The 16,099-nt window shown below is 44.3% G+C and overlaps 1 protein-coding gene across 1 annotated transcript in view; it reads left to right on the forward strand.

The window, feature by feature from the left end:
• LAMA3 (laminin subunit alpha 3) overlaps nt 1-3,657 on the forward strand; it is a 246,562-nt gene extending 242,905 nt beyond the window's left edge. Inside the window, exons 76-77 of the mRNA XM_075826335.1 lie at nt 813-932; nt 2,785-3,657. Of these exons, the coding sequence (XP_075682450.1) occupies nt 813-932; nt 2,785-2,930 (266 nt within the window). The 3' untranslated portion in view covers nt 2,931-3,657. The remainder of the gene's footprint in view (nt 1-812; nt 933-2,784) is intronic.
• Nucleotides 3,658-16,099: the final 12,442 nt, after the last annotated feature.

The following is a 16,099-nucleotide window of genomic DNA, read 5'->3' on the forward strand; positions in this document are numbered from 1 at the left end:
AACTACAAAGGGCACATTTCAGGTCCCCTAGACACTAACTGACCGTGAAAATACATATTTCTGGGAGCCCCTGACATCAGCTATTATCAAAGGGTAGGGGCTGAGCGCAAAAGCATTGCAGATTACCCACTCATGTCAATGGGTTTCCGTTGATTTCTATAGACTCTTGGTGTCCACTCCGGCCAAGTTCATGTACTGTAAGTTTTACATGTATGTTCTATTTTGTAAGAGAAGAAACAAGCTTCATTTTAATTATTACGTTAGGCAGTAGAAAGTTTCGATACCTCTACATGATTACTTATAAGTTGCGTGCAAACTATGCCTGCTCTGTTTTCACTATCGGATGTCAATGCCTAGACGTTGATGGGCCATCATTTTATTTGTATTCTCATTTGCATATTTCATTTGTGAGAGACTTAACTAATGTTTTTCCAAATCTATTCTTAGCTTTTAAAACAGTCCAACACTAATTCAGCACTGTGATGAGATAAAGACACGTAGCTTGCAGAGTACATGGCCTTGTTAAATTCCCCCCAATGTACTGTACATACCTAATGTAGCTTCTCAATGCTAGGCAGGCAGTTAGGAGCAATTATCACCATGCAGGACTAATCTCCCTAATTAGTGCTGCAGAATTAATCTCTTTAGGATAAGCACTGATTAAAAACATTTCAAGCTGTTGCCTTGTGTACTATTATTTTTGTGTACAACATTTTTATTATATTGATTTTATTTTCATTGTGCTATATGAAAGCAAAAAAATGCAAAAATTACAATTTGACTGTAAAAATTATATTTCTATTTTTTTGCAGTAAGACAAAAAGATAAATCAGTCCAGCTGGATGTAGATAACCTGTCCAAAGACACAGCCGGCCCCAACTCCGCACTGAGTTCCAGCAAAGAGGCCACATTATACATTGGGGGACTCCCAGGTAAGCAGAGTAGACATCATTCTCATAAACTGATTGCTGCAAAATGGTTTGTCCCAATTCGACCTATTAGTCTCAAATGGCTTCCTATAAAATTGGTCATACCACAGAATATAATAATATAACTGCCACAAATAAATGTATGTCATCCAGTAGAGTATATATAAAACATAAAAGAAGTCTAGGACCACAATAACGGTAGCAGGTATAGCAGTTGCTAAGCCGCAGCAAGTAAGGGGTCAACAATCCATAATAAAAACCATCAACAGCTGCTAACTTACTTGTTTCCAGATAGCAACATCTTTTCTTCTACTAGGGGTGTAACTACAATCATATGGCACCATAGCAAAATGAGATGGGCCCCTACCACCTAGTGACAGGAAACTTATAAAGGTATGAATAATGGTGCCAAATATCAAATAATCCACATAGTAGTGCTAAATAGGAGAAGGCCACCATGTTATTCCCCTAAAAAAGAAACAATGTTCTTGCACAGGAGTGTTCTTGCAAACTTTGGGCCCCATAGCCGCTGCTATGGCTTTTACGGCTATAGCTATGCCCATATCTTCTACACTCCAAAGACTAAAAACAAACTGAGCAAAAACAGAACATAGCAAATAATGCATTGAATATATATTACAAAAATGCTAGATTTACATCTGCTGGCCATAGTGCCAATGTTATTTGTGCATATAGATGTCTTGGGGGGGCTCCCCGACACCAACAAACAGTGGACTCACCGTTGATGTATTATATCTGAATGGCCGCCATGTAATACTTAGGGTATGTTCACACGCTGAGCCAAAAACGTCTGAAAATACGGAGCTGTTTTCAAGGGAAAACAGCACCTGATTTTCAGACTGTTTTTGAGCAACTCACGTTTTTCGCTGCGTTTTTCGCGCCGTTTTCGCGCCGTTTTTTCGGCCATTTTTGGAGCTGTTTTCAATAGAGTCTATGAGAAAACGGCTCCAAAAACGTCGCAAGAAGTGTCCTGCACTTCTTTTGACGTGGCTGTAATTTTACGCGTCATCTTTTGACAGCTGTCAAACGATGACGCGTAAATTACAGGTCGTCGGCACAGTACGTCGGCAAACCCATTCAAATGAATCGGCAGATGTTTGCCGACGTATTGGAGCCGTATTTTCAGGCGTAAATCGAGGCATAATACGCCTCGTTTACGCCTGAAAATAGGTCGTGTGAACCCAGCCTTAAAGGGGTTGTCTGGGATGGGGCGGTTTTTCATACTGATGACCTATCCACAGGACCCAGACACCCAGACCCCGCACCGGTCAGCGGTACCGGCTGCCTCCAGCACCGAAAGTTATGCAGTGGTCGGTGCCGGAAGCAGATGGCTCCGACCACTGTATAGCGGCCGTGCTGCATGACTATAGCTCTGCTCCTATTCACTTGAACATCTGATCGGTGCAGGGTCTGGGTGTCTGACCCCCACCGATTATATACTGATGACCTATCCTGTGGATAGGTCTTCAATATAAAAAACCGCCCCATGTCTGGACAACCCTTTTAATGTCTTGCTGGCTGTGGCTCCCTTCTCTGCAAGATGTCAGCAGGTCCCATTTTGAAGGCGATGTCCCTTCAAGCAAAGTTGAAGGGAAATATTTTGTCAGAAATTCAGTAATCACAATGCTTTGTGTTTCTTCTAGACTATATCACCAACGGTAGGCTTAGATATTTTTCCTCAATCATTTCTCCCTTATTCAACTGTTGGCAACTACCTAGTAGCAGTATATTCAGAAAATGAAAATACTTTCCAGTCTGTTTCGATATTCCGGAAGGATTGTGTTATTTTATGGCATCTATAATGTATATATCACACGATCTTGTTCTGTTTCAGATGCCTTGGAAACACAGCGGCCACCTGTGAAGAAATCGTTTGTTGGCTGTATGAAGAACCTGATAGTCAATAAGAAAGTCATCAACTTTAGTAAAATAACAGACGTCCATGGTGCTATAAGCCTTAGCAGGTGTCCTGCAGCATAACTATCACGTATAAGTCACGGATCACTCACCAGGGAACATACATGGATATAGATCTGTTAGGAAGTGTCGTGCAGACTTGTTCCCATCTTAACTACCATTCTCTAAATTAAAAAATGGGCTCCATACTTCTCATGTATAATTTTGTGGTTTGTTCAAAAACATCAATCTAAAATGCAACTACCTCAATTAGATTGTATATTACTTACAATTAAAATGGTGATTTGTGATAGAAAAAGGTGTTTAACATGTGATAGAGTTTGTGTTTATTGGCATAGGTGTGTGATAGTCAATGGAAAGGTATATTGGGAGCAATTATTACTAAACCTGCTATATTTTGTGTTGTGCCAAACTGAGATCTAGCAATGTTCAGTTAGAAATCAGGCTAATCCAACGCTAATATAACACTCATACATCAAATCAACATCACTAGTAATTGGCCATAAATATTGGCCAAATAAATACATGGAAAATTAATAGTGTACCGTAAAACACAGGCCATAGAGACACAGATAGCTGGCCAAAATGTCAGATAACAAGAATTTGTAGTTCCGGTAACAAAGTGATTGGTCCAACTAATGGAGATCCGTCATATAGGTTACTAAAATCTTAAATATGCTTCATTTTTTTGTTTACATTGTAGCACATAAATGGTAGTCAGACAATAATTTCCTTACAGCGATTCCAGTGTTACCATCTGTACAATTTTTGGATTAGTATAATGATTCAGATTAAGGCTGGGTTCACACGACCTATTTTCAGACGTAAACGAGGCGTATTATGCCTCGTTTTACGTCTGAAAATAGGGCTACAATACGTCGGCAAACATCTGCCCATTCATTTGAATGGGTTTGCCGACGTATTGTGCAGACGACCTGTTATTTACGCGTCGTCGTTTGACAGCTGTCAAACGACGACGCGTAAAAATACAGCCTCGTCAAAAGAAGTGCAGGACACTTCTTTGGACGTTTTTGGAGCTGTTTTCTCATAGACTCCAATGAAAACAGCTCCAAAAACGGACGTAGAAAATGGCGCGAAAAACGCCGCGAAAAATGCGAGTTGGTCAAAAAACGTCTGAAGAGCAGGGTCTGTTTTCCCTTGAAAACAGCTCTGGATTTTCAGACGTTTTTGGTCACTACGTGTGCACATACCCTTAGTGTTCCACTAAGGTAAAAAGATTTTAGAACAGTAATGTGTATTATTTGCTTTTATGTCCCACTTTATGTAAAAAAAAAAAAAAAAGAAGCTACTAATATCATTGAGAACATAAGTTATCCAAGATAAAGTTTTAATTTTGGATGGATATATTCTGCTAAACACAACAGATTTCCCATCTATCCCTTCTTGAATGACATTGCAGTCAGCAAGGAACGGTATTTTTAATTCATGACAGTGCAGACTATAACAGGAATCCATTCCTAGGCTGGAATCACACGGGACGGAAATGCTGCAGTGGATTACAGTCCCAGCCATGTGGATGAAATTTGAACAAATCTCATCCCCATGCTGCTAAAAATGCACCGTATATAAATCAGAGCTTGCTGCAGATTTTCAAATCCGCAGCTTGCATATTCTGTTCTGGATGTTCACTGGACATAACACGTGTAGATTTTGCTGCAGAAATGCTGCGGAAAATTTTGAATACAGCCTAGAGGTACGGTTACGCAAAACGGTTGCCACAATGGCTGCATGCATTTGCCAACGCCCGCATGGTTGTGCCTGTAATAACCAGCAAAATTGTGCCACCATTGTCCACCACAAATGAGCCAGGCTTTGGCCACGTGTAGCCAATTATCAGATCATCTAAATTATGAATCTGTAGGATGTTCCTGATTTTTAATGTTAAAGTGGTTATCTGAGTTCTTGAAATTGATGGCCTATCCTAAGGATGTGGACATCAATAAAAGATCGGTAGGGCTGGGCTCCGACTGTTGGCACCCCCGTCGATCAGCTGTTTGAAAAGGTGAGCGCCTCAGTATCTACTTTGTTTACATGGTTCTCTTCTCTGTTCGTACTTGCATGCGCCGTTACATTTGTTGTGGCCGTGCATGGTATTGCACCACTGTCCCATTTAGGCGAATGGGACAATGGTGCAATACCTTGCATAGCCACTACAAATGTAACAGGGCATGCAAGTATGAACAGAAAAGAGAACCATGTAAACAATGAAGAGACTGCGGTTGTACGAGTGCCGCGGCCCCTTCAAACAGCTGTTCGGCGGGGGTTCCGACAGTCAGACCCCTACCGATCTTATACTGATGGCCTATCCTAAGGAAAGGGCATTAATTTAAAAAAAACAAAAACACAAACCTATATAAGCTAAGATGAAAAATTCATATACTTTATTATAAAAATGGTTGACGAGGTCTGCATTATGGGAGGCCTCTGATTGCAGAGCTCCTATTGTGGAGTTATGGACTGCTGCTCTCCAGGTTTTGAAAGCTAATATAATTGGTAATGGGGTATATTGTATATAGTGTGATATTATACAACTGTATTCTATAACAGTAAATAAAAAACTAAAGTGATATGCAGATGTAGTAAAAGTTATTGTCCATAACAGCAACTAAATAGCCAATTTGGACAAGATCCCTAAAACAAAGACATATACACTATTTGGACTAAAGTATTGGGACACATTACACCTACACCTGCTTTTATGACATCCAATTCGAAATCCATATGTAAAGGATCTGCCAGGCACAGCTTCGGAGTTAACTCCCTTAATTAATCAGTCAGCACCTGAATCTACATCCCTGAGACTGACTCCAGCTTCCACCACTCAGGCTGGCAGGCTTAGGAGTGGGAGAGCCTATCGCAGCCTGGCCAGACTCAGCTAGCTCCCGCCCTCTGTCTATTTATACCTGCATTTCCTGTTCCTCCTTGCTTGTTATTCTTTTTCGTGTGGTTTCCTGGCCCAGCTACAGCTCCTGCTATTTTGTTCCTGCTCCATACAGACCCTGGCTTACTGACTACTCTTCTGCTCTTCGTTTGGTACCTCGCACACTCCTGGCTTGACTCGGCTCGTTCACCACTCTGGTTGCTCACGGTGTTGTCGTGGGCAACTGCCCCTTTCCCTTGCTTGTATTCCCTTGTATGTTTGTCGTGTTTGTCGTGCACTTACTGAGTGCAGGGACCGCCGCCCAGTTGTACCCCGTCGCCTAGGGCGGGTCGTTGCAAGTAGGCAGGGACAGAGTGGCGGGTAGATTAGGGCTCACTTGTCCGTTTCCCTACCCCCGGTCATTACATAATAACAAGCCCATACCTAGTCTACCCTGGTCCCTGACACCACTATGGACCCCCGTGAGACCCTGGCTCAGCAAATGCAGGGTCTCTCCCTACAGGTCCAGGCCCTGGCTCAGAGGGTCAACCAGCCTGATGCTACCTTGGTAGTTCCCCTCACCGCACCTCTTGAACCCCACCTCAAGTTGCCCGACCGGTTCTCAGGGGACCGGAGGGCTTTTCTCTCCTTTCGGGAGAGTTGTAGGCTTTACTTTCGTTTAAAGCCTCATTCCTCAGGTTCTGAGAGCCAGCGGGTGGGTATAATTATGTCCCGGCTCCAGGAAGGGCCCCAAGAGTGGGCCTTCTCCTTGGCTCCTGACGCCCCTGAACTTTCCTCCGTTGATTGTTTCTTTTCTGCTCTCGGACTTATTTATGACGAGACTGACAGGACTGCCTTTGCCGAGAGTCAGCTGGTGACCTTACGTCAGGGTAAGAGACCTGTTGAGGAGTATTGCTCTGACTTTAGGAAGTGGTGCGTAGCTTCTCGGTGGAATGACCCTGCCTTAAGGTGCCAGTTTAGGTTGGGCCTGTCGAATGCCCTGAAAGACCTGCTAGTTAGCTATCCCTCTTCTGACTCCCTAGACCAGGCTATGGCTTTAGCGGTACGACTTGACCGACGTCTCAGGGAACGACAACATGAACGTTTATGTGTTTTCTCCTCCGACTCCCCCATGATGCCTCCCGAAGTTCCGTTGCTTCGTTCCTCCAGGAAAGACTCAGAGATACCTATGCAACTCGGGGCCTCCGTGTCCCCCCAACAACGTAGAGAATTCTGCAGGAAGAATGGTCTCTGCTTCTACTGTGGGGATGACAAGCATCAAGTGAACAACTGTCCTAAGCGTAAGAATGCAGCCAGAGAACTTCCGCGCCTAAGTGATCATCGGGGAGGTCACTTGGGCGCACAGGTATTTGCAGTAAATAGGAAACGTACTAAGATCTTGCTTCCCTTTCAGGTCTCTTTTGGTGGTAGGTCTGCTACCGGCAGTGCCTTCGTGGATTCAGGGTCCTCTACTAATATTATGTCTGTGGAATTTGCTATGTCTCTTGCTATGCCTCTGATTGATTTGCCTAAACTTGTCCCGGTAGTGGGTATCGACTCCACTCCTCTTGCTAATGGTTATTTTACACAGCATACCCCTGTTTTTGAACTCCTTGTTGGCTCCATGCATTTGGAGCAATGCTCTGTACTGTTGATGCAGGGATTATCGTACGATTTGGTTCTAGGCCTTCCCTGGTTGCAGTTGCATAATCCCACGTTTGACTGGAATACTGGGAAGCTAACCAAATGGGGTAATGAATGTTGTACGTCATGTTTTTCTGTTAATTCTATTTCTCCCCCTGAGGAGGCGAATACGCTACCCGAGTTTGTTCAGGACTTCGCTGATATTTTCTCTAGGGAGGCCTCCGAAGTGTTACCTCCTCATAGAAAATACGATTGCGCTATCGAATTGGTACCAGGAGCTAAGCTTCCTAAGGGTAGGATATTTAATCTTTCTTGTCCCGAACGTGAAGCCATGAGAGAGTATATCCAGGAATCCCTGGCCAAGGGTTACATTCGTCCCTCTTCTTCTCCGGTAGGTGCTGGCTTCTTCTTCGTGGGGAAGAAGGATGGTGGTCTTAGGCCATGCATTGACTACCGTAGCCTGAATAAGGTCACGGTAAGGAACCAGTATCCCCTTCCTTTGATTCCTGATCTCTTTAATCAGGTTCAGGGGGCCCAATGGTTCTCTAAATTGGATCTACGGGGGGCGTATAACCTTATTCGCATCAAAGAGGGGGATGAGTGGAAGACTGCGTTTAACACGCCCGAAGGCCATTTCAAATACCTCGTCATGCCCTTTGGGTTGTGTAATGCCCCTGCGGTCTTCCAGAATTTCATAAATGAGATTTTGAGAAATTACCTGGGGATATTTCTTGTAGTGTACCTTGATGACATACTGGTGTTTTCCAAGGACTGGTCCTCCCACATTGAGCATGTCAGGAAGGTGCTCCAGGTCCTTCGGGAAAACAAACTGTTTGCCAAAACCGAAAAATGTGTGTTTGGGGTACAGGAGATACAATTTTTGGGTCAAATCCTCACTCCTCATGAATTCCGCATGGACCCCGCCAAGGTTCAGGCTGTGGCGGAATGGGTCCAACATGCCTCCCTGAAGGCGTTAGTGTTTTTTGGGGTTCGCTAATTATTACAGGAGATTTATTGCTAACTTCTCGGTCATCGCTAAGCCTCTTACGGACCTCACTCGCAAAGGTGCTGATCTCCTCCACTGGCCTCCTGAGGCTGTCCAGGCTTTTGAGGTCCTTAAGAAGTGCTTTATCTCGGCCCCGGTCCTGGTTCAGCCCAACCAAATGGAGCCATTTATCGTGGAAGTTGACGCATCTGAGGTGGGAGTGGGGGCTGTCTTGTCCCAGGGTACCAGGTCCCTCACCCATCTCCGCCCCTGTGCCTACTTCTCCAGGAAGTTTTCGCCAACTGAGAGTAACTATGATATTGGCAACCGCGAACTCTTAGCCATTAAATGGGCATTTGAAGAGTGGCGCCACTTCCTGGAGGGGGCTAGACACCAGGTAACGGTCCTTACCGACCACAAGAATCTGGTTTTCCTAGAATCTGCCCGGAGGCTAAACCCGAGACAAGCTCGATGGGCGTTATTTTTTACCAGATTAAATTTTTTGGTTACCTATAGGGCTGGGTCTAAAAATATTAAGGCTGATGCACTGTCGCGTAGCTTCATGGCCAGCCCTCCTTCGGAGGAAGATCCTGCTTGTATTTTGCCTCCAGGTATAATCATTTCCTCGATCGATTCTGATTTAGTCTCTGAAATTGCTGCTGCTCAAGGTTCAGCTCCCGGGAACCGTCCTGAGAACAAGCTGTTTGTTCCCCTGCAATTCCGGCTAAGGGTACTTAGGGAAAATCATGACTCCGCACTATCTGGTCATCCAGGCATCCTGGGTACCAAACACCTCATTACCAGAAATTATTGGTGGCCTGGGTTGCCTAAAGACGTTAAGGCCTACGTCGCCGCTTGTGAGGTTTGTGCTAGGTCCAAGACTCCCAGGTCCCGACCAGCGGGCTTACTGCGTTCGTTGCCCATTCCCCAGAGACCTTGGACACATATCTCCATGGATTTTATCACCGATTTGCCTCCATCCCAAGGCAAGTCGGTGGTGTGGGTGGTGGTAGACCGCTTCAGTAAGATGTGCCACTTTGTGCCCCTCAAGAAACTACCCAACGCCAAGACGTTGGCTACCTTGTTTGTCAAACACATCCTGCGTCTCCATGGGGTCCCTGTCAATATTGTTTCGGACAGAGGGGTACAATTTGTTTCATTGTTTTGGAGAGCCTTCTGTATGAAGTTGGGGATTGATCTGTCCTTCTCCTCTGCCTTCCATCCTGAAACCAATGGTCAAACGGAGAGGACTAATCAATCTCTAGAACAATACTTAAGGTGTTTTGTCTCTGACTGTCAATATGATTGGGTCTCATTCATTCCCCTCGCCGAATTTTCCCTTAATAACCGGGTCAGTAACTCGTCAGGGGTCTCTCCCTTTTTCTGTAATTTTGGGTTTAATCCACGGTTCTCCTCCGTTTCACCTGGTAGTTCCAACAATCCCGAGGTAGAGGTCGTTCATCGGGAACTGTGCACAGTCTGGGCCCAGGTTCAGAAGAACCTAGAGGCGTCCCAGAGCGTACAAAAAACTCAGGCTGATAGAAAACGTTCTGCTAACCCCCTGTTTATGGTCGGGGATCTGGTGTGGTTGTCGTCTAGGAACTTGCGTCTCAAGGTTCCGTCCAAGAAGTTTGCTCCCCGGTTTATTGGGCCGTATAAGGTCATTGAGGTCCTCAATCCTGTCTCCTTCCGGCTGGAGTTACCCCCGTCTTTTCGTATACACGACGTGTTTCATGCCTCCCTCCTTAAACGCTGCTCCCCGTCCTTGGCTCCCTCGAGGAGACCTCCTGTTCCCGTCCTCACCCCTGAGGGGGTGGAATTCGAGGTGGCCAGGATTGTGGACAGCAAGATGGTCCAAGGCTCCCTCCAGTACCTGGTCCATTGGAGAGGTAACGGGCCCGAGGAGAGGACTTGGGTACCCGCCCGGGATGTTCACGCTGGGGTATTGGTCAGGAGGTTCCACCTGCGTTTCCCCAGTAAGCCAGGTCCACTTAGAAAGGGTCCGGTGGCCCCTCATAAAAGGGGGGGGGTACTGTAAAGGATCTGCCAGGCACAGCTTCGGGGTTAACTCCCTTAATTAATCAGTCAGCACCTGAATTTACATCCCTGAGACTGACTCCAGCTTCCACCACTTAGGCTGGCAGGCTTAGGAGTGGGAGAGCCTATCGCAGCCTGGCCAGACTCAGCTAGCTCCCGCCCTCTGTCTATTTATACCTGCATTTCCTGTTCCTCCTTGCTTGTTATTCTTTTTCGTGTGGTTTCCTGGCCCAGCTACAGCTCCTGCTATTTTGTTCCTGCTCCATACAGACCCTGGCTTACTGACTACTCTTCTGCTCTTCGTTTGGTACCTCGCACACTCCTGGCTTGACTCGGCTCGTTCACCACTCTGGTTGCTCACGGTGTTGCCGTGGGCAACTGCCCCTTTCCCTTGCTTGTATTCCCTTGTATGTTTGTCGTGCACTTACTGAGTGCAGGGACCGCCGCCCAGTTGTACCCCGTCGCCTAGGGCGGGTCGTTGCAAGTAGGCAGGGACAGAGTGGCGGGTAGATTAGGGCTCACTTGTCCGTTTCCCTACCCCCCGGTCATTACACCATAAGCATTAGTATGGAGTTGGTCTCTCCTTTTCAGCTAAAACAGCTTCCACTCTTCTGGGAAGCCTTTCAACAAGATTTTGGAGTGTGTCTGTGGGAATTTTTGCCGATTTATCCAGAAGAGTATTTGTGAGGTCAGACACTGATGTTGGACGAGACGGCCGTGCTCGCAATCTCCTTCTAGTTCATATAGTTGGGTTCAGGTCTCTGTGCGGGCCAGTCAAGTTCTTTCACACCTAACTCACCCAACCATGTCTTTATTGGCCTTGCTTTGTGCACTGTGGCACATTCATGCTGAAAAAGAAAAGGATAATAACTTAAAAAAGAGTCAATATACCACTAGTTGCTATAAAACGTATACATTTTATTGTGTACAAATACATAAAAACTATTACATAAAAAAAGTTACAGAGATGATAGCGACCACAGTGTGTGAAGATGGAAACCAGACAGCATAAGTCTGAAATTATAATATGTACACTACCGTTCAAAAGTTTAGGGTCACTTAGAAATTTCCTTATTTTTGAAAGAAAAGCACAGTTTTTTTCAATGAAGATAACATTAAATTAATCAGAAATACACTCTATACATTGTTAATGTGGTAAATGACTATTCTAGCTGCAAACGTCTGGTTTTTAATGCAATATCTACATAGGTGTATAGAGGCCCATTTCCAGCAACCATCACTCCAGTGTTCTAATGGTACATTGTGTTTGATAACTGTGTTAGAAGGCTAATGGATGATTAGAAAACACTTGAAAACCCTTGTGCAATTATGTTAGCACCGCTGTAAACAGTTTTGCTGTTTAGAGAAGCTATAAAACTGACCTTCCTTTGAGCTAGTTGAGAATCTAGAGCATTACATTTGTGGGTTCGATTAAACTCTCAAAATGGCTAGAAAAAGAGAGCTTTCTTGTGAAACTCGACAGTCTATTCTTGTTCTTAGAAATGAAGGCTATTCCATGCGAGAAATTGCCAAGAAACTGAAGATTTCCTACAACAGTGTGTACTACTCCCTTCAGAGGACAGCACACACAGGCTCTAACCAGAGTAGAAAGAGAAGTGGGAGGCCCCGCTGCAAAACTGAGCAACAAGACAAGTACATTAGAGTCTCTAGTTTGAGAAATAGACGCCTCACAGGTCCTCAACTGGCAGCTTCATTAAATAGTACCCGCAAAACGCCAGTGTCAACGTCTACAGTGAAGAGGCGACTCCGGGATGCTGGCCTTCAGGGCAGAGTGGCAAAGAAAAAGCCATATCTGAGACTGGCTAATAAAAGGAAAAGATTAATATGGGCAAAAGCACACAGACATTGGACAGAGGAAGATTGGAAAAAAGTGTTATGGACAGACGAATCGAAGTTTGAGGTGTTTGGATCACACAGAAGAACATTTGTGAGACGCAGAACAACTGAAAAGATGCTGGAAGAGTGCCTGACGCCATCTGTCAAGCATGGTGGAGGTAATGTGATGGTCTGGGGTTGCTTTGGTGCTGGTAAAGTGGGAGATTTGTACAAGGTAAAAGGGATTTTGAATAAGGAAGGCTAGCACTCCATTTTGCAACGCCATGCCATACCCTGTGGACAGCGCTTGATTGGAGCCAATTTCATCCTACAACAGGACAATGACCCAAAGCACACCTCCAAATTATGCAAGAACTATTTAGGGAAGAAGCAGGCAGCTGGTATTCTATCTGTAATGGAGTGGCCAGCGCAGTCACCAGATCTCAACCCCATAGAGCTGTTGTGGGAGCAGCTTGACCGTATGGTACGCAAGAAGTGCCCATCAAGCCAATCCAACTTGTGGGAGGGGCTTCTGGAAGCATGGGGTGAAATTTCTCCCGATTACCTCAGCAAATTAACAGCTAGAATGCCAAAGGTCTGCAATGCTGTAATTGCTGCAAATAGAGCATTCTTTGACGAAAGCAAAGTTTGAAGGAGAAAATTATTATTTGAAATAAAAATCATTATTTCTAACCTTGTCAATGTCTTGACTATATTTTCTAGTCATTTTGCAACTCATTTGATAAATATAAGTGTGAGTTTTCATTGAAAACACAAAGTTGTCTGGGTGACCCCAAACTTTTGAACGGTAGTGTATGTAATACATATATGGTAAGAAACGAGGATATGGATGTATATATACAAAATGTATATAAGAGTTTTACTTGAAATACTGATAGGGAGTGACTTATGTGATTGCCCAGGTAAAGCTCACAAACATATGATGACATGAGCCCCAGACGAAGGCTTCTGCCGATACGTGCGTTGGGGTGTGACGCCAGACTGCCGGACACTGTGCTATGGGTAAGACTGTTATTTGGTATTCAGGATATGTTGTATTTTGAACCTCTGTGTTCATGTGACTGGCATTGTCCAGCCACTTCACCTACCATACCTTGTGTTTGGTGGGTGATGGCCTGACATGTGCTACCAACACATGTCATCATATGTTTGTGAGCTTTACCTGGGCTATCACATAAGTGACTCCCCTATCAGTATTTCAAGTAAAACTCTTATATACATTTTGTATATATACATCCATATCCTCGTTTCTTACCATATATATATTACATGCATATTATCATTTCAGACTTATGCTGTCTGGTTTCCATCTTCACACACTGTGGTCGCTATCATCTCTGTAACTTTTTTATGTAATAGTTTTTATGTATTTGTACACAATAAAATTTATACGTTTTATAGCAACTAGTGGTATATTGACTCTTTTTAAGTTGTTATTATTATCAATGATGAGTCATTACCAATGACCACATATCGGGCCTATATGTGCCTTTCCTCCTTGCTTCCTTCTGATCATCACTATGATTATATTAAGAAAAAGTGGAAGAGGGGGTTTATGTTTGTCCTCCTTGTAGGTTTGGTGAAAAAGAAAAGGGCCTTCAGCAAACTGTTGGAAGCATACAATTTTCCAATGGAGGATTAAGATTTTCCTTTACTGGAGCTAAGAGGCCTAGGCCAATCACTGAAAAACAACCCAATAGCAATATCCCTCCTCCACCAAACTTTACAGTTGGCACAATGCAGTCAGGCAGGTTACGTTCTACTGGCACTCGCCAAACCCAGACCCGTCCATCAGACTGCCAGATAGAGAAGCGTGATTCATCACTCCACAGAGCACGTTTCCACTGCTCCAGAGTCCACTTGCAGCGTGCTTTATACCACCCCATCCGACGCTTGGCATTATGCTTGGTAATGTAACGCTTGCATGCAGCTGCTCGACCATGGAAACCCATGCCATTAAGCTCCCGGCGCACAGTTTTTGTGTGGATTTTAATGCCAGAAGATGTTTGGAACTCTGCAGTTATTGAGTCAGAAGACCGTTGGTGACTTTTATGCACTATGCATCTCAGCACTTGACAACCCCGCTATGTAACTTTACGTGGTCTACCACTTTGTGGCTGAGTTGCTGTGGTTCCTAAACGCTTCCACTTTACAATAATATTACTCACAGTTGATCGTGGAATATCTAGGAGGGAAGGAATTTCAGAAACTGACGTGTTGCAACAGTGGCATCCTATTACAGTGCCATGCTCAAATTCAGTGAGCGCTTTGAAATGACCCATTCTTTAACAAATGTTTGCAAAGGCAGACTGCATGACTAGGTGCTGGATTTCATACACCTGTGGCAATGGGACTGAATGAAGACCTGAATTCAATGATTAAGAGGTGTGTCCTAATACATTTAGCCAGACTGATACTGGGTAATGGAGTCAGACACAGTTACTGGCTTTGTCCAAATCTGATGGAAAGTTGGGCTGTGCAAGGCAGTGAGTGGAATAGACTCACTCACTGATTTACTGTTTCTGGACCAAGACTGTACTCACTGGTTCAACATAGCTCGCAGGTGCCAACTGCTGGCCTGCTGCCTTTAGCAGGAGGATGAGAAGTATAGCTTCTTCAGTGCGTGCAAGAGAAGAGTGGGGGGAGGATAGTGGAGCCAGCGGGCTTATAGACCACTTTGATCACCACACAGAATGCCTTGACAGCGTCAGGTTCTTGTGTGTGGCACAGTGTTCTTTTCAATAAAGGTGCAGCTGAACTGGCTGTTATGAGCAGTGTAGCTAAGAATCCAGCACTGGGCTGACGTATAACTCTTACTAGCAGCTGTAACACATCTGTATATGTGTCGCTTACTCTGCTCATGCTCCCTCTCCTTATAGACTTGTATAGGCATCATGTCTGTGTCTCTTTCTCTCCCTGCGCCTAACGACACAAAAACAGTCAAATACATTCACATATTAGGTGTCTCCACACTCATAATAACCCGAACAATAAAGTTTAATAAAAGTCTATTAAAGTAAACGGTGAGCTGTGTAAGAAAAAAAAAAAGATTCCCTGTATCGTTAAGGCGAAGATAGTCTCAGTCCTTAAGGGGTTAATAAATGTGTTTATATAAATCTACCAGAACACACACACACACCATTCTGCTTAGGGTCTGTTCACATCAGCGTCGTTCGACTACGCTATTGTTTCCATTAACAAAACTGAAACTTTACGAAACAGAAACAAACGAAAACCAACTGAAACGGAAACATTACCATTGAAATCAATGTTAATGTAAACGGAAGCAATAGTTTCTGTTCGGCTTTCTGTTCATCTGTTCCTCTGACAGAATAGATGAACAGAAACCCCAAACGGAACCCGACGCTGATGTGTACAGGCCCTTAATTCACCTCCTATATTTTGGTCTGATTTGTTCTCGTTGATGTGCCAGTATGTCTGTATCTACGACTCGGTTCTATCTGCAGGCTTGGAGAGAAATTTTTCAATGTATAGTTAGTTATTACGTACGCTAGTTCGGTTCTTATTATGACATCCCAGACTGCAGATTAAATAATATTAATTGCTTTGCCTTCAGTGCATCTTTTTCTTTTCCCGATTGCCTGAACTACAAATTAAATCCAGAGAGTTTAGATATACACTGTATAAAGTGATTAAATGGGATGAGAACATAATGTTGAACATATTTTCCAGTATGATAGGCTTTGTAATGACACACAGCCCAGACAGAAAGATAAAAGTGAATAACACAGAGAGAAATCCTGACATGCTCCAGCTGATGACGTATTTCGTAGATATTTGGTAAATAACCCCCCAATACCGTCACGG

This window comes from Rhinoderma darwinii, chromosome 5 (genome assembly GCF_050947455.1).
Source record: "Rhinoderma darwinii isolate aRhiDar2 chromosome 5, aRhiDar2.hap1, whole genome shotgun sequence".
Classification (NCBI taxonomy): domain Eukaryota; kingdom Metazoa; phylum Chordata; class Amphibia; order Anura; family Rhinodermatidae; genus Rhinoderma; species Rhinoderma darwinii.